This window comes from Pan troglodytes, chromosome 20 (assembly GCF_028858775.2).
Source record: "Pan troglodytes isolate AG18354 chromosome 20, NHGRI_mPanTro3-v2.0_pri, whole genome shotgun sequence".
In the NCBI taxonomy this organism is placed as follows: Eukaryota; Metazoa; Chordata; class Mammalia; order Primates; family Hominidae; genus Pan; species Pan troglodytes.
The window spans coordinates 21894222-21910827 of record NC_072418.2 but is presented as its reverse complement, the minus strand read 5'-3'; the positions used below and the strand labels follow the sequence as shown (position 1 = coordinate 21910827).

The following is a 16606-nucleotide window of genomic DNA, read 5'->3' as shown; positions in this document are numbered from 1 at the left end:
CACCTCGGCCTCCCAAAGTGTTGGGGTTACAGGCGTGAGCCACTGCGCCTGGCCGGGCTTGATTTTTATTCTCTTTGGAAGTGGGGTCCTTTATTCCTCCCCCACCTCCCCAATCTCTTGCTCCTCTTTCTTCCCCCATCCTGTGCCCACTGTCTCCCTTTAGCCACCCACCATGGGTCTGCTCCTTGTCAACTCTGTCCTGACTGGGTCATTGACAAGATCCAGGGCATGAAATTCGGGAAACTGGATGGGGAGTTCCTGTACCAGGAAGGGAGAGACGTTACAAACTTTCCCTGACATGAATATGTGGGCTGAGGGCGGGGGCTGAGGAAGCACTGGAAGTTTCTAGGATACAACAAAGCATGAAGAGAAAAAATAGTGTAAGGTCCTGACCGTGCACAGTGGATCATGCCTATAATCCCAGCACTTTAAGAGACCAAGGTGGGAGGATTGCTTGAGCCAGAAGGTCGAGGCTGCAGTGAGCCATGATTGTACCACTGCACTCCAGCTTGGGCGACGGAGTGAGACCCTGTCTCAAAAAATAAAAATAAGTAAATCTCCTCTTCCTCATTCTTCTGACAGTCTGAAGAGGATCAATGGTTTGGATTGAATGCATCATAATTTTGTAGTCAGGTTCCTAATGGTGGACATTTATATTGTTCTCAATATTTTTCTGCTAGAAGTAAGTATCCACATCATCACTCACAAGTTCAAGTATAACTGGAGGATGATATCAGAAGTTGTTTGTTCAGGCCAGGCACGGTGGCACACACCTGTAATACCAGCACTTTGGAAGGCTGAGGTGGGCGAATCACGAGGTCAGGAGATCGAGATCATCCTGGCTAACATGGTGAAACCCTGTCTCTACTAAAAATACAAAAAATTAGCTGGGCGTGGTGGCAGGCATCTGTAGTCCCAGCTACTCGGGAGGCTGAGGCAGGAGAATGGCCTAACCTGGGATGCGGAGCTTGCAGTGAGCTGAGATAGCGCCACTGCACTCCAGCCTGGGCGACAGAGTGAGACTCCGTCTCAAAAAAAAAAAAAAAAAAAAAAAAAAAGAAGCTGTTTGTTCAAAGGGTCAAAACTCCCCATTTACCTTTTTTTTTTTTTTTTTTGAGACAGAGTTTTGCTCTTATTGCCCAGGCTGGAGTGCAATGTCACGGTCTCGGCTCACCTCAACCTCTGCTTCCCGGGTTCAAGCGATTCTTCTGCCTAAGCCTCTAAAGTAGCTGGGATTACAGGCGCCTGCCACTACGCCCAACTAATTTTTCTGTTTTTAGCAGAGATGGGGTTTTACCATGTTGGCCAGGTTGGTCTCGAACTCCTGACCTCAGGTGATCCACCTGCCTTGGCCTCCTACGGTGCTAGTATTACAGGCATGAGCCACTGTGCCCAGACTAAAACTCGCCGTTTTCATAGTGATTTCCACATTTTCTTAGAGATGGGGCCAATTTATACTCCACAGGTAATAGATATACTCACCTGGCTGGGCATGGTGGCTCACGGCTGTAATCCCAACAGTTTGGGAGGCCGAGGCGGGTGGATCACCTGAGGTCAGGAGTTCGAGACTAGCCTGGCCAACATGGCAAAACCCCATCTCTACCAAAAATACAAAAATTAGCCCAGCACGGTGGCAGGCACCTGTAATCCCAACTACTCAGGAGGTTGAGGCAGGAGAATCACTTGAACTGAGGAGGCGGAGGTTACAGTGAGGTGAGACTGCACCATTGCACTCCAGCCTGGGCGACAGAGCGAGACTCCTTCTCAAAAAAAAAAAAAAAAAAAGTACTCACCTGTTCCACACATCCTCATCAGCCTCATGTCTTGTCACTTTTTATTTTTGTCAATCTGATAGGTGAAAAATGGTATCTCAATGTGGTTGTTGCTTGCGATTCTATTTGTGAGGTTGAACATCTCCAACCACCACCACCAACTTTGACCTTAGGTGCAGGCGGTCGAGCAAATCGTAAATCATTCACAGTTCAAGCACATTATCATCTTTGATGTATGCAAGGATCTTTTTTTTTTTTTTTTTTTTAGATGGAGATCACTCTATCACCCAGGCTGGAGTGCAATGGTGTGATCTTGGCTCACTGCAACCTCCACCTCCTGGGTTCAAGCGATTCTCCTGTTTCAGCCTCCTGAGTAGCTGGGATTACAGGTGCGCATCACCGCACCTGACTAATTTTTGTATGTTTAGTAGAGACAGGGTTTCACCATGTTAGCCAGGCTGGTCTTGAACTCCTGGCCTCATGTGATCTGCTCACCTTAGCCTCCCAAATTGCTGGGATTACAGGCGTGAACCACCATGCTGGCCATCTTTTGTTACATTTGTTTATTCTCTTATATTTTTATGTCCTTCCTTGTGAATCTAGATGTTCTTGCAAAATGTGTATTATTTTATTGAGTCTATGTTGTAGTTTTAGAGCTGCTATTTCCTTTTTTGTAAACTTTTTCTTTATATCTTTTGCCTGCTTGGCTAATGGATTTGTCTTTTTCCTATTGATTTGAGTGAGCCCTTCTTTTTTTTTTTTTTTTTTTTTTTCTGAGACGGAGTCTCTCTCTGTTGCCAGGCTAGAGTACAGTGGCACCATCTCAGCTCACTGCAACTTCTGCCTCCTGGGTTCAAGTGATTCTCCTGCCTCAGCTTCCTGAGTAGCTGGGGCTACAGGCGCATGCCACCATGCCCAGCTGATTTTTGTATTTTTAATAGAGACAGGGTTTCACCATGTCAGCCAAGATGGTCTCGATCTCTTGACCCTGTGATCCGCCTGGCTCGGCCTCCCAAGGTGCTGGGATTACAGGCATGAGCCACTGCACCCGCTCCTTTCTGCAAGAAGACTTTTGCTTTCACTCTTTCCTCTGAGTGGAATGCCTTTCCTTTCTTTCTCTCCTCATCTAGTTAATGCGACTTCTTCTTTAGATTCCATTCCCCTCCTCTGGGAAGCCTTCTGTGACTACCCACTAAAGACCAAACCTTCTCTGTTCACCACTATCTCCCCAGCACCCAGTACAGTACATGGATCACAATAGCTGCTCGGGTAAATACTTGCTGAATGAATGAATGAATGAAGGTATCAGGTGGTGACGAGCAGGTTGAACTGTTAAAAAATTTATTAAAATGTCCAAGAAGTACATTAATGTCCACAGTGTCAGATACCACAGACCCACAGAACACTGCAGCTCACAGCAAAACCAGCAGGACCCAAAGCCGTTCACACGCACACACACTCATATGCGTGCCACGCACATGGCACACGCAGACACACACGCACATCCAAAAGGGAAAGATCAAAAGACAAACCACCCACTTTAGAAAAGACCGGAGCCCCCTCCCACCGTGGAGCCGAGGTGAGGGCAGGGCAAACGGCTGAGGGGCTCAAGGGCAGGGAGCATAAACCAAGACCCCCAAAAAACACTGCATCCCCAGCCCCCCGCAAACAAAGGAAAATTTTTGTGTGACATAGATGACCAAAGATGTGTTATTATTATTATTTTAAACTAAGAAGAGTTATCAAAGTAAGAAGACAAACCTGTATCCCTGGGTTTTCTGAATAATAACCATAATAAGATAGATGTCTACAGGGAGGAAGATTGAAGACAAGGATAAGGGTTCAGTTTACACTTCTTAACCATTTCCTAAATGTGTATGAGGGTGCAATTATGTTTCAATCTCCTCTCCAGAGTCCAGAACAGGATTTGGGTCAGAACCAAGATGGGAGTTGGCTCTGACTTCTGGATTTGGAGTAAGGATTTGGTGATGGAGAGAAAGTGTAAGCAGAGCCAGAGTAAGGATTTGGTCCAGAAAACAGGACCAAATCCTTATTCCAAATCCTTACTCCTGTCGTGGTTGTGACTTCAAGCCAGTACCTTTCCTTTATATCTGAGCCTCAGTTTCACTGTGTGTAAAATGGGAAAGTAACAGTTTCTAAGTCAATGGGCTATTGAGAAGATTCAAGGAGATTGTATGTAAGTCTTTAGCATGGTGTCTACTTCTTAGTTGTCAATGGTCATTATTACTTCCCAGAAGGGATTCAGGCTCAGTTAACACATTTCTTTCTTTACTGAACCCCTAGGTGGACCATTCATTTGCTTATTTTTCTTTCCTGAAGAAGGCCATTCTCCACGGTGTTTTTTTAACCCTGATCCACAGATTTTACCCAGACTGCTGAAAGTGAGTAACAGACATGGAGGAAAAGCTGTGGATCTTTCCTGCCAGAGATGAGGGAACTGGATCCTGGCCCCTGGTGTGGAGAGACCTTTTACAGGTTGCACATTTGGGGGAGGAAGGCAAGGTGAGTTCTTTCCCACTTAAAAAATTAAAATCTACAAGAGAAAAATGTGTGTGTGTGTGTTTGTGTGTTTCAGTTTTAACACTGAGCATCTCTCTACAATATGACCGCAGGTAGGTGTCACTACTTCAAGTTTTAAGTGTTTCTAGACCACCAAGCAATGGCCAGGGACAAGGGTGGGGTGGGGCAGGAGTGGGACCCAGGGCAGGGGCACTACCAATGTCTGCTTAAGGACTGGGTATGTGCACTGGGCTAGAAAACTTGGCAGCACCTCCTTGGTCCAGGAAGGAGGTTCTTTGTCTCCCTGAGAGATGGAGGGGGAAGAAATCTGGGCTCATCTAGCCCTAAATATCCTCTCATCTATTTGTGTGAAAGAGATTCGTCACACATGCAGAACCACCAAATCTCAGCGCTGGACTAGACCTGGAAGGGTTAGCAATACACTCTCCCTCCATCACCTACATATTGCTTTGATCATTCTCACTCCTAACTCTGAAGGCATGGAGGGAGGTTGTCCTAAAAACATCCCTAAAATGCAGTACGTGGGATCTCCACACTGTGTGTTTATCCACCAAGACCAAAGACGGAACTTGGGCTGAAGTCCAGGGTAAAGGGAGAGCTGTTGTCAAGTTCAAAAACAGTGTGCTTCTGTGTAGCCTTCTATTCCCAAAGCTAATGACCCTACGTCCAGGCTTCTTCCTGGATTTAGGAATTCAGCCAACATTGACTAAGTCTGAATTTCTGGTGTGAAAAGCAATTCCTTCATGTGAATGCAAACATACACTCATGCACCCTCATCAAGGCCTGCTTCGATCAGCCTGGCAAACAAGAGACCAGACCGATGAGCTTTGCTACTTGTGCTTCCCTCAGCTGGGACACACTCCCAGAGTTCAGCCAGACGAGAATGAACTTTTCAGACACCTGGCTCCACCTGCCAAGAGGATCTTGTGTATGTAAAAAAAGGGGAAAGAGGAGCTTTGTACAAAGGATTATGTGTGTGGGGGATGTGGTTTGGGGTTCAGGGACTTCTGGACTCTCTTGTTTCTCTCTGGGTCCTGTCTCCCCAGGCGAAGGCTCCAGAGGAGGCATGGGAAAGGTGTTGTGCTTTCTTTTTTCTGGTTCTTCAGCAGAAATTCCCTTCGTCCTTCTCCCAGTCCTCCGTTGGGTGTTTCTTGTGTTTTCTGCGCTCCTTGCGGGATTTGTGGTGGTGATGCTGGTGGTGGTGTTGGTGGTGGTGGTGGTGTCGCCGCATCCGATGTGAACGTCTGGCTGCAGGGAAGTGAGGGAGGACAGGGAAGGGACAAAAGGTGGTGAGAGGCAGGTGGCCTGATGCAGCGGGTGTCCTTGGGAGAGAAAGTAGAGGAAAGAGGCCAGACACGAGGGCTCATCCCTGTCATCCCAGCACTTTGGGAGGCCAAAGTGGGAGGATCTCTCGAAGCCAGGAGTTTGAGAGCAGCTTGGGCAACATAGCGAGAACCTATCTCTACAAAAATAAAAAAATTAGCCAGGCGTGGCGGCACATGCTTGTAGTCCCAGCTATTTGGGAGGCTGAGTTTGGAGGATCCCTTGAGACTGGGAGGATGAGGCTATAGTGAGCTGTGATTGAGCCTCGCACTCCAGCCTGGGCAACAGAGTGAGGCTCTGTTTCAAAAAAAACAAAACCAGGCCGGATGTGGTGGCTCACGCCTGTCATCCCAGCACTTTGGGAGGCTGAGGTGAGCTGATCACATGAACTCAGGAGTTCGAGATCAGCCTGGCCAACATAGTGAAACCCTGTCTCTACTAAAAATACAAAAATTAGCCGGGCATGGCAGTGGACACCTGTGATCCCAGCTACTCAGGAGGCTGAGACACAAGGATCGCTTGAACCCGGGAGGTTGCAGTGAGCCGAGATTGTGCCACTGCACTCCAGCCTGGGCAACAGAGCACAACTCCATCTCTCTCTCATACACATACACACACACACACACACACACACAAATGAAGGAAACATCAGACAGGCTGGTAAGTTCTCACTTATCTGCAAGGCTGTATTATCAGGCAGACATTAAGCCAGATCAATGTGTGGAGAAATAGGATGTCTTACTTGGAAACTAGAAATACCAAAAACCTATGTTGAGATCTCTGGGAGAAGCTACTTACGTTTGGTGCAGACAATTTGGGGCCTGTCCCACTTGCCAGTGCTCCGGCATCGAATGGTGGCCACATGGTGCTGGGCAAATCCTTCATTGCACTGGTACCTTACAGTGGCATGGACATTGTACTTGGCCTTGCGGGCACCGATGAGTGAGGCATTCTCCACTGCCGGAGGGGGACCACAGAGCACTGGGACAGAGGAATCTCTAGTGAGAGAGGTGCTCACATCTGGGGCTAAATTAGTTGTTGTTGTTGTTGTTGTTTGAGACAGAGTTTCACTCTGTCACCCAGACTGGAGTGCAGTGGCGCGCTCTTGCCTCACTGCAACCTCTGCCTCTCTGGTTCAAGCGATTCTCCTGCCTCAGCCTCCCAAGTAGCTGGGATTACAGGCACCTGCCTGTAATCTACACCTGGCTAATTTTTGTATTTTTTTGTTCTTTTTTTGAGACAGGGTCTCACTCTGTCTCCCAGACTGGAGTGCAGTGGTGTGATCTCGGCTCACTGCAACCCCTGCCTCCCAGACTCAAGTGATTCTCCTGCCTCAACCTCCCGAGGAGCTGGGATTACAGACATGCACCACCATGGCTGGCTAATTTTTGTATTTATAGTAGAGACCGGGTTTCGTCATATTGGCCAGGCTGGTCTTGAACTCCTGACCTCAGATGAGCTGCCCACCTTGTCCTCCCAAAGTGCTGGGATTAAAGGCATGAGCCACCGTGCCTGGCTCTTATTGTTGTTTTTAAAAGAGCGTCTTCCTTTGTCGCCCAGGCTGGAGTGCAGTGGCACAATCACAACTCACTGCAGCCTCAACCTCCTAGGCTCAAGGGATCTTCCCACCTCAGCCTCTCAAGTAGCTGAGACTACAGGTGCGCACCACCAAGCCTAGCTAATTTTTTGATTTTTTGTAAAGACGGGGTCCCACTATGTTGCCCGGGCTAGTTTTGAACTCATGGGCTCAAGCTGAGTTTTATTGGGAATGACACCCCCCTCAGCTTGTCAACAGGTCCCTGCCTCTGCCCAGTTCTGATCTCACAGGGCTGGAAGTGACTGTGTCTGTCTGTCTCTTCTACCCAAATCAGCAGCTCCTTAGGGACAGCAACCTCCCGGACACACCTCACTTTCTAATTCTTACACCAAACATAGGGCACAATGGGAATGAAGGAGACAGACGGCAATAATAATTATCTGAGCAAATAAAGGCTGGGTGCGGCAGCTCAGGCCTGTAATGCCAGCACTTTGGGAGGCTGAGGTGGAAGGATTGCTTCAGTCCAGGAGTTTGAGACCAGCCTGGGCAACACAGCAAGACCCTGTCTCTACAAAAAAATTTTAAAATAAGGGCTGGGTGCGGTGGCTCACACCTGTAATCCCAGCACTTTCGGAGGCTGAGGCAGGCGGCTCACAAGGTCAGGAGATCGAGACCATCCTGGCTAACACGGTGAAACATCGTCTCTACTAAAAATACAAAAAATTAGCTGGGTGTAGCAGCGTGCGCCTGTAGTCCCAGCTGCTGAGGAGGCCAAGGCAGGAGAATGGCGTGAACCCGGGAGGCGGAGCTTGCAGTGAGCCGAGATCACGCCACTGCACTCCAGCCTGGGCGACAGAGCAAGACGCCGTCTCAAAATAAATAAATAAATAAATAAATAAATAAATAAATAAATAAGCCAGGCATGGTGGTGTGCACCCGTAGTCCAGCTACTGGTAAGACTGAGGTAGGAGGATCACTTGAGCCCTGGAGTTCAAGTGATCTGCAGTGAGCCGTGATAATGCCACTGTACTCCAGCCTGGGCAACATCGCAAGACCCTGTTTCAAAAATAAATAAATAAATACATGAATAAATGGGGGGGAGGATGTGAAAATTGACAAAGAAATGGCAACAAAAATAAACCAAAGTATAAAATAAAGGTGGATGTACAAATGTATACAAATGATTTCTTTCATATATAAAGATCTCTTAAAAATCAGTAAGATCAACAAGTCAATAGAAAACTGGGCAAAAGAGATGAATTGACAGTTCACAGGGAAAGAAATATATGCCAACAGGCTGTCAACATATAAACAGTTGGTTAGGCCAGACACGGTGGCTCACACCTGTAACCCCAGAACTTTGGGAGGCTGAGGCAGGCAGACCACTTAAGGTCAGAAGTTTGAGACCAGCCTGGTCAACATGGTGAAACCCCGTCTCCACTAAAAATACAAAAACAAAAAAAAAATTAGCCAGGTGTGGTGTGTGCCTGTAATCCCAGCTACTCGGGAGGCTGAGGCAGGAGAATCGCTTGAACCTCAGAGGCGGAGGTTGCAGTGAACCGAGACCGCAATACTGCACTCCAGCTCGGATGACAGAGTGAGACTCCATCTCAAACAAACAAAAAACAACTGGTTATTCTCATCCTTAAAGGCATGCAAACTAAGATAACAATGAGATACTATTTTTCCCCACTTAGATGAACAAAGAACAAAAGTTCAAGAATGTGCGGAGTTGGCAAGGGTGGGAGGAAACAAGCACTCTCATACGCTGATGGAAAGTGAGAACTGGCTGCGCTGACATTTACCAACTTAAAAAGATGAAGGCGAGGTGCAGTGGCTCATGCTTGTAATCCCTGCCCTTTGGGAGGCCGAGGTGGGTGGATCACCTGAGGTCAGGAGTTCGAGACCAGCCTGGCCAACAAGGTGAAACCCCCGTCTCTACTAATAATATAAAAACCAGCTGGGCGTGGTGGCATACGCCTGTAATCCCAGCTACTTGGGAGGCTGAGGCAGGAGAATCACTTGAACATGGGAGGCAGAGGTTGAAGTGAGCCAAGATCATGCCATTGCACTCCAGCCTGGGCAACAAGAGCGAAACTGTCTCCAAAAACATAAATAAGTAAAAACAAAATAAGAATAAATTAAAAAAATAAAATATAATCCCACCCACCTTGGCCTCCCGAAGTGTTGGGATTACAGGCGTGAGCCACCCCGAGCGGCCTATTTCCATAACTTTTTCATCACGACACACCAAAATTGTATACCCATTAAGCACTAGTGACTCCCCCTTCTCCCAAACCCTAGCCCCTGGCAAACACTAATCTACTTCTTGTCTCTAAATTTGTGTACTCTGAATGCTTCATGAAGAAAAAAAAGGAATCAAGGCTGGGCACAATGGCTTATGCATATAATCCCAGCACTTCGAGAGGCTGAGACGGGCAGATCGCTTGAGCCCAGGAGTTCGGGACCAGCCTGGGCAACATGGCAAGACCCCATCTCTACAAAAAATACAAAAATTAGCTGGGCATGTTGGTGCATGCCTATAGTCCCACCTACTCGGGAGGCTGAGGCAGGAGGATCGCTTGAACCCAGGCGGTGGAGGCTGTGATGAGCCATGATTATGCCACTGCACTCCAGCCTGGGCAACAGAGAACCAGTGAGCCAAAGTGACAGAGAGGAAAAGAAGCAGGGGGCACAGCATACCTGTGCCCTTCTTGCAGACATAGGGTAGGTTGTAGTTGCAGGGGACATCGTTCCAGCGCCCGCTTTCATGCGCCACCATCACCACACAGTCCTCGCCACCCGCGAAGAAATTGTCCGGCTGGTTCTCTCGCCAGTTCTCAAATTGCTGCAGGAATAGGGGGCAGGGAGTTGTTCAGGGGACCTCTGTTCCAGCCCAGGTTCTGGCAATTCCTGCTGTGGGACTCCCCTGGCCAGACCCCTCAAACTCACAGGGATTCAGTGTTCCCATCTCTACAATGGCCACTGTCCTGCCCATCCTGACGGGGGCCACCACTGTAATCCAATACACCATTCCTCTGGTTTGGAGGCTGCAGCATTCCCCTCCCTGGTCCTCCTGCCTCCCTGGGTGCCCGGCCGCACCCAGTTCATTTTCAACGTGAATCAGTGTTAGATAAGTGGTGGGACAAGGCCAGGCCTGGTGGCTCATGCCTGTAATCCCAGCACTTTGGGAGGCCGAGGTGGGCGGATCACCTGAGGTCAGGAGTTCGAGACCAGCCTGGTCAATATGGTGAAACCCCATCACCACTAAAAATACAAAAAATTAGCCAGGCATGGTAGTGGGAACCTGTAATCCCAGCAGGAGAATTGCTTGAACCCGGGAGGCAGAGGTTGCAGTGAGCCGAGATTGCGCTATTGTACTACAGCCTGGGTGACAAGACCGAGACTCTGCCTCAAAAAAAAAAAAAAAAGGAAAAGAAAAAGAAAAAAGATACATGGTGGGACAAATGGTGATCTCAGCCCGAAGTCCAGGAGGACTTCCCTGAGGAGGCAATGTGAGAGTTAAAGAATCAAAGATAGTAAGGATTCAAGGCCGGGCTCAGTGGCTCACGCCTGTAATCCCAGCACTTTGAGAGGCCAAGGGGGTCAGATCACTTGAGGTCAGGAGTTTGGGACCACCTTGGACAACAAGGTGAAACCCTGTCTCTCATAAAAATACAAAAATTAGCCGGGCATGATGGTGTGCGCCTGTAGTCCCAAGATACTCGGGATGCTGAAGCAGGAGAATCGCTTGAGCCTGGGAGGCAGAGGTTGCAGTGAGCTGGGTTGCATCACTGAACTCCAGCCCGGGTGATGGAGTGAGATTCTATCTCAAAAAAAAAAAAAAAAAAAAAAAAAAAGATAGTAAGGGTTCAGACAGGGAACAGCATTCCTAGCAAAGGGAACCACCAGTATGAAGGCTCAGAGGCAGGACTGAACTTGTTCTGCTTGAGGAACAGACAAAGCCCAGGGAGGCTGGAGCTGCGTGATGGGGCTGGGGTGTGCTCAGAGAGTAGAGAGGGACCAGATCTTGCATCAGAGGAAAGGAAGTGAATTTTTAAAAATTGTGGCAAAATATATATAGCGCAAAATATATATAGCACATAATTCCTAATTTTAACCATTTTTGTTTTGTTTTGTTTTGTTTGAGACAGAGCCCAGGCTGGAGTGTAGTGGTGCGATCTCGCTCACTGCTACCTCCGCCTCCCAGGTCCCGGTTCAAGCAATTCTCCTGCCCCAGCCTCCTGAGTAGCTGGGATTACAGGCATGCACCACCATGCCCAGCTAATTTTTGTATTTTTAGTAGAGATGGGGTTTCACCATGTTGGCCAGGCTGGTCTTGAACTCCTGACCTCGCGATCCACCCACCTTGGCCTCCCAAAGTGCTGGGATTACAGGCGTGAGCCACCGCACCTGGCCAATTTTAACCATTTTTACATGTGCAGTTTATTTTTATTTTTATTTTGTTGAGACAGAGTCTCTATTATCCAGGCTGGATTGCAGTGGTGCTACCTTGGCACGCTGCAACCTCCACCTCCCGGGTTCAAGAGGTGGTGTGCAGTTTAATGCACTAATTACATTCACAATGTTGCATAACCATCATTGTTATTTCCAGAACTTTTTCTTTTCTTTTTTTTTTGAGATGGAGTCTCTCTCTGTCGCCCAGGCTGGAGTGCAGTGGCATGATCTTGGCTCACTGCAACCTCCGCCTCCCAGGTTCAAGCGATTCTCCTGCCCCAACCTCCTGAGTAGCTGGGATTACATGTGCACGCCACCACGCCTGGCTAATTTTTGTATTTTTAGTAGACACAGGGTTTTACCATATTGGTCAGGCTGGTCTTGAACTCCTGACCTTGTGATCCATCCACCTCAGCCTCCCAAAGTGTTGGGATTACAGGCCTGAGCCACCCCGCACAGCCTATTTCCAGAACTTTTTCATCACAACACACCAAAATTCTGTACTCATTGAGCACTAGTGACTCCCCCTTCTCCCGACCCCAGCCCCTGGCAAACACTAATCTACTTCCTGTCTCTAAATTTGCCTACTCTGAATGCTTCATGAAAAAAAAAAATCATACAACAGCTGGCCTTCTATGCCTGGCTCATTCCACATTTTGTTTATTATTTTATTTTTTTTATTTTTGAGCCAGAGTCTCGCTCTGTCTCAATTTTTGAATTTTTTGTAGAGATGGGGTTTCGCCATGTTGCCCAGGCTGGTCTCAAACTCCACAACTCAAACAATCCACCCACGTTGGCCTCCAAAAGTGCTGGGATTGCAGGCATGAACCACTGCACCTGGCCAACTTCTCCTTTATGGCCGAACAATATTCCATTGCATGGATGGACCACATTTTGTCTCTTCCTTCATCTGTTGATGGGTATTTTGGTTGTTCCCACCTTGGCTATTGTGAATAGTGGGGCTGTGAACATTCATGCACAAGTTTTTGTTTGTTTGTTTGTTTTTTGAGACAGAGTCTCCCTCTGTCACCCAGGCTGGAGTGCAGTGACGCGATCTCGGCTCACTGCAACCTACGCCTCCCAGGTTCAAGCGATTCTCCTGCCTCAGCCTTGCAAGTAGCTGGGACTACAGGCATGTGCCATCACACCCAGCTATTTTTTTATTTTTAGTAGAGACAGGGTTTCACCATGTTGGCCAGGCTGGTCTCGAACTCCCGACCTCAGGTGATCCACTCGCCTCAGCCTCCCAAAGTGCTGGGATTACAGGCGTGAGTCACCCACCACGCCTGGCCTGTTTTGTTTTGTTTGAGACAGGGTCTTGCTCTGTCACCCAGGCTGGAGTGCAGTGGTGCAATCATAGCTCACTGGAGCCTCAACCTCCTGGGCTCCAGCAATCCTCCTACTTTGGCCTCCCCAAAGTGCTGGGATTACAGGTGTGAGCCACCACACCCAGCCTCTTTTTCTTTCTTTGTACAATTTTTTGTTTGTTTGTGTTGTTTTGGAGATGGAGTCCTGCTCTGTTGCCCAGGCTGGAGTGCAATGGTGTGATCTTGGCTCACTGCAACCTCTGCCTCCCGGGTTCAAGTGATTCTCCTGCCTCAGCCTCTCAAGTAGCTGGGATTACAGGTACATGCCACCACACCCAGCTAATTTTTGTATTTTTAATAGAGATGGGGTTTCACCACGTTGGCCAGGCTCTTCTGGAACTCCTGACCTCAAGTGATCTGCCTGCCTCGGCCTTCCAAAGTGCTGGGATCACAGGCGTGAGCCACTGTGCCCGGCCTCTGTGTATAAATTTAAAGGGTACAAGTGCAATTTTATTATATGCATATGCATATAATAAAATATATATCGTCTAGTGGCAAAGTCTTGGCTTTTAGTGTATCCATGACCCGAATAATGTACATTTTTGTACCACTTTGAATCTCTGTTTTCAATTCTTCTGGGTATGTATCCAGTAGTAGAATCGCTGGGTCATGTGGTAACTCTATGTTTAACTTTTTATTTTTATTTTTATATTTTTAGAGACGGGGGTCTCACTGTGTTGCCCAGGCTGGATTCCAATTCCTAGGCTTAAGTGATCCTCCCGCCTCAGCTTCCCGATAGCTGAGACTACAGGCTCGTACCACTGTGCCCAGCTTCTATGTTTAACTGTGTGAGGAACCGCCAGATTTTTACACAGCGGGAGAAGGGGAATTTTTATCTTGAGAACAATGGAGAGTCTGGGAGGGCTTGAAGCAGGGAGGATGCTGAGCTAATATGTTTTTAGAGACAGGGTCTCGCTCTGTCACCCAGGCTGGAGTGCAGTGACGTGATCACAGGTCACTGCAGCATTGAACTCCTGGGCTCAAGCGATCCTCCTCACTCATTCTCCCAAAGTGCTGGGATTACAAGCATGGACCACCAGCCTGGCATATATATAATTTTTTTATTTTTTTGAGACAGGATCTCGTTCTATCATCACCCAGGCTGAAGTGCAGTGGAGTGATCTCGGCTCACTGCAACCTCCGCCTCACAGGTTCAAGCGATTCTCACGCCTCAGCCTCCTGAGTAGCTGGGATTAGAGGCGTGGGCCACCACACCCAGCTAATTTTTATATTTTTAGTAGAGACGGGTTTTCACCATGTTGGCCAGGCTAGTCTCAAGTGCCCACCTTGGCCTCCCAAAGTGCTGGGATTACAGGCATGAGCCATCATGCCCAGGCTAGAAATGAGAATATTTGAGAGACCATGGCTGGGGGACCAGGCAGAGTGAGTAGGGGAGGCATCAGACCCTAGTCTCAGGTTTGTAACCTCTGCAGCTTGGTGGGCGCGGTCTGTTTACTTGGGCTGGGGAAGTCAGGGGAGAAAGTTTAGCCTTCACTTGAAGCTCCTTTGCCAACTCCAGCATCTTGGAGCCACTAGAGACCTCTGACACCCAATTGCGATAACTTTGCACAAAAGGGTAAACTGAGGCCAGATGGCAGGGCTGATGTGGCTCAGCAGCCTAGGCCCGCAGCCCCTGCCACTCACCAGCCCGGTGTTGTCCGTCCACTGGAAATCTCTCTCCACGATCCTGTCGTTCAGGCCGATCCACGTGTTTTCATGCCCAAAGCCTGCAGGGTCGGGGGTTGTGGGTCTGGGTGTTCACCCATGCCTCTCCCGGCCCAGGGCGCAGGCTGCAGGTGAGGTGGGGTAGGGTGTGGGAGGAAAGAATTCCTCACCTTTCCCAGCCTGGAGGTGGGCTGGGTGGGGGGAAAGATCTAGAAGGTGGAAATGAAGAGGGAAGAAGCGGGTACAGGGATGGAGGAGGACCCAGAGCCCCTCCCTCAGCCTTTCTGTGGGCTGGGGGCTGGGTGAGGTATGTATGGGAGGGGAAGACCCAGCCCCTTCCCCAGCCTGGAGGTGGGCTGGAGGTTGAGGTGGAGAGGACAGGAGATAGAAGTGAAGTTTACAGAGGTGAGGGAGTACACAGATGCCCTCCCTAACCTCTGTAAGAGCTGGAGAAGGGAAAGGGGAAGGAAGGGAGAAGGAGAGAGATGAGGGGGAGGAAAAAGGAGGAGGAGTGAAAGGGAGGAGGGGCAGGAGTGGGAAGAAGGATGGGGAGGAGGGAGGAGGAATGGAAGGGAGGATGAGGAGCAGGAGGGAGGAGGGGGGAATGGGAGGAGGAGGGGGAGGAGAAAGGAGGAGAAAGATGAGTGGAAGAAGGAGGGGGAGGAGTGGGAGGGAGGATGGGGAAGAGAAAAGAGGAGGAAGATGAGTGGAAGGAGGAGGCAGAGGAATGGGAGGGAGGAGGGAGAGAAGAGGGAGGAGGAAGGGAAGGAGACAGGAGGAGAAAGATGAATGGAAGGAGGAGGGGAGGAGTTGGAGGGAGGAGGGAGAGGAGTGGGAGGAGAATGGGGAGGAGAAAAGAGGAGGAGTGGAAGGGAGGAGGAAGAGCAAGGGGGGAGGAAAGAGAAGGAGGAGGAGTAGAAGGGAGGAGGCCTGGGGAGGAGCAGGAGGGAGGAGGAGACGAATGGGAGGAGGGAGAGGCAGGATGAGGAGGAGAAAGGAGGAAGAAGATGAGTGGAAGGAGGAGGGGGAGGGAAGGGGGAGGAGAGGAGAGAGGAGGAGGAGGAATGGGAGGAGGAGGAGGAATGGGAGGAGGAGGAATGGGAGGAGGAGAGGGAGGAGGGGAGGGAGGATGGAGAGGAGAAAGGAGGTGGAAGATGAGTGGAAGGAGGAGGGGGAGGAGAGGAGGGAGAAGGGGAGGAGTAGGAGGGAGGAGGAGAAAGAATGGAAGGAGGAGAGAGAGGAGGGGGAGGGAGGATGGGGAAGAGGGAGGAAGAGGTATAGAAGGAGGAGGGGGAGGAGGGGGAGGGAAGATGGGGAGGTAGGAGGGAAAGGAAGGAGGAGAAGGGTAGGGGGCAGGCATGAACCCCTCTCCCAGCCTCAGTGTAGGCTGGAGGTGCATCCTCACCCCACCCTCCACAAGTGGGGACTCTGGCTACCCTCTTTTAGGGGGGCGAGGCATGGGAAGAACCGGAAGTAGGCCCAGGCTATGACAGGGTTTGTGGCCAGGAGAAGCAGGAGTAAACCCGGGCACTGTCGCATCTTTGCAGAAATGAGAAGTAGGGGACAGGAGACGCCAGTGGGCGCTAGACGGGCAGATAGGTGAGAAGACGTGAGCCAGTCGCTCAGGAGGGAGAGGCCCAGTGGGATACATCAAGGAAAAAGAAGCAAATCAGGGAAGGAAGAAAGGAAGGAGTCACGAGGGATGGGATGGTGGCAAATGGAATAAACAGAATAAATGGATGGATGAGCAAAAGGCAGAGGGATAATGAATAAATCAATAAGTCCCGGATTACATGAATGGAACACTTGTCTCTCTCCTAGGTCTTTGAACACATTACAGGTGCTTCTCCCATCACCCTCCATCTCCTGGCCCTGTTTTGTTATCAGCACACATAGGATCTGTTGAATTACAGTATAGACTTATTTACTTAGATATTTACTTG

The 16606-nt window shown here is 49.3% G+C and overlaps 1 protein-coding gene across 5 annotated transcripts in view; it reads right to left on the bottom strand.

Moving 5' to 3' along the window:
• Positions 1–3096: 3096 nt before the first annotated feature.
• Positions 3097–16606, bottom strand: part of NCAN (neurocan) — a 40348-nt gene continuing 26838 nt past the window's right edge. For 4 of the 5 annotated variants that reach the window (XM_009435041.5, XM_009435039.5, XM_016934115.4 and 1 more), the window contains exons 12-15: positions 14643–14725; positions 9877–10021; positions 6435–6617; positions 3097–5561 (exon numbers count right to left, since the gene is read on the bottom strand). In XM_009435041.5, the coding sequence (XP_009433316.3) occupies positions 5416–5561; positions 6435–6617; positions 9877–10021; positions 14643–14725 (557 nt within the window). In that variant the 3' untranslated portion in view covers positions 3097–5415. 5 annotated transcript variants of the gene reach the window in all.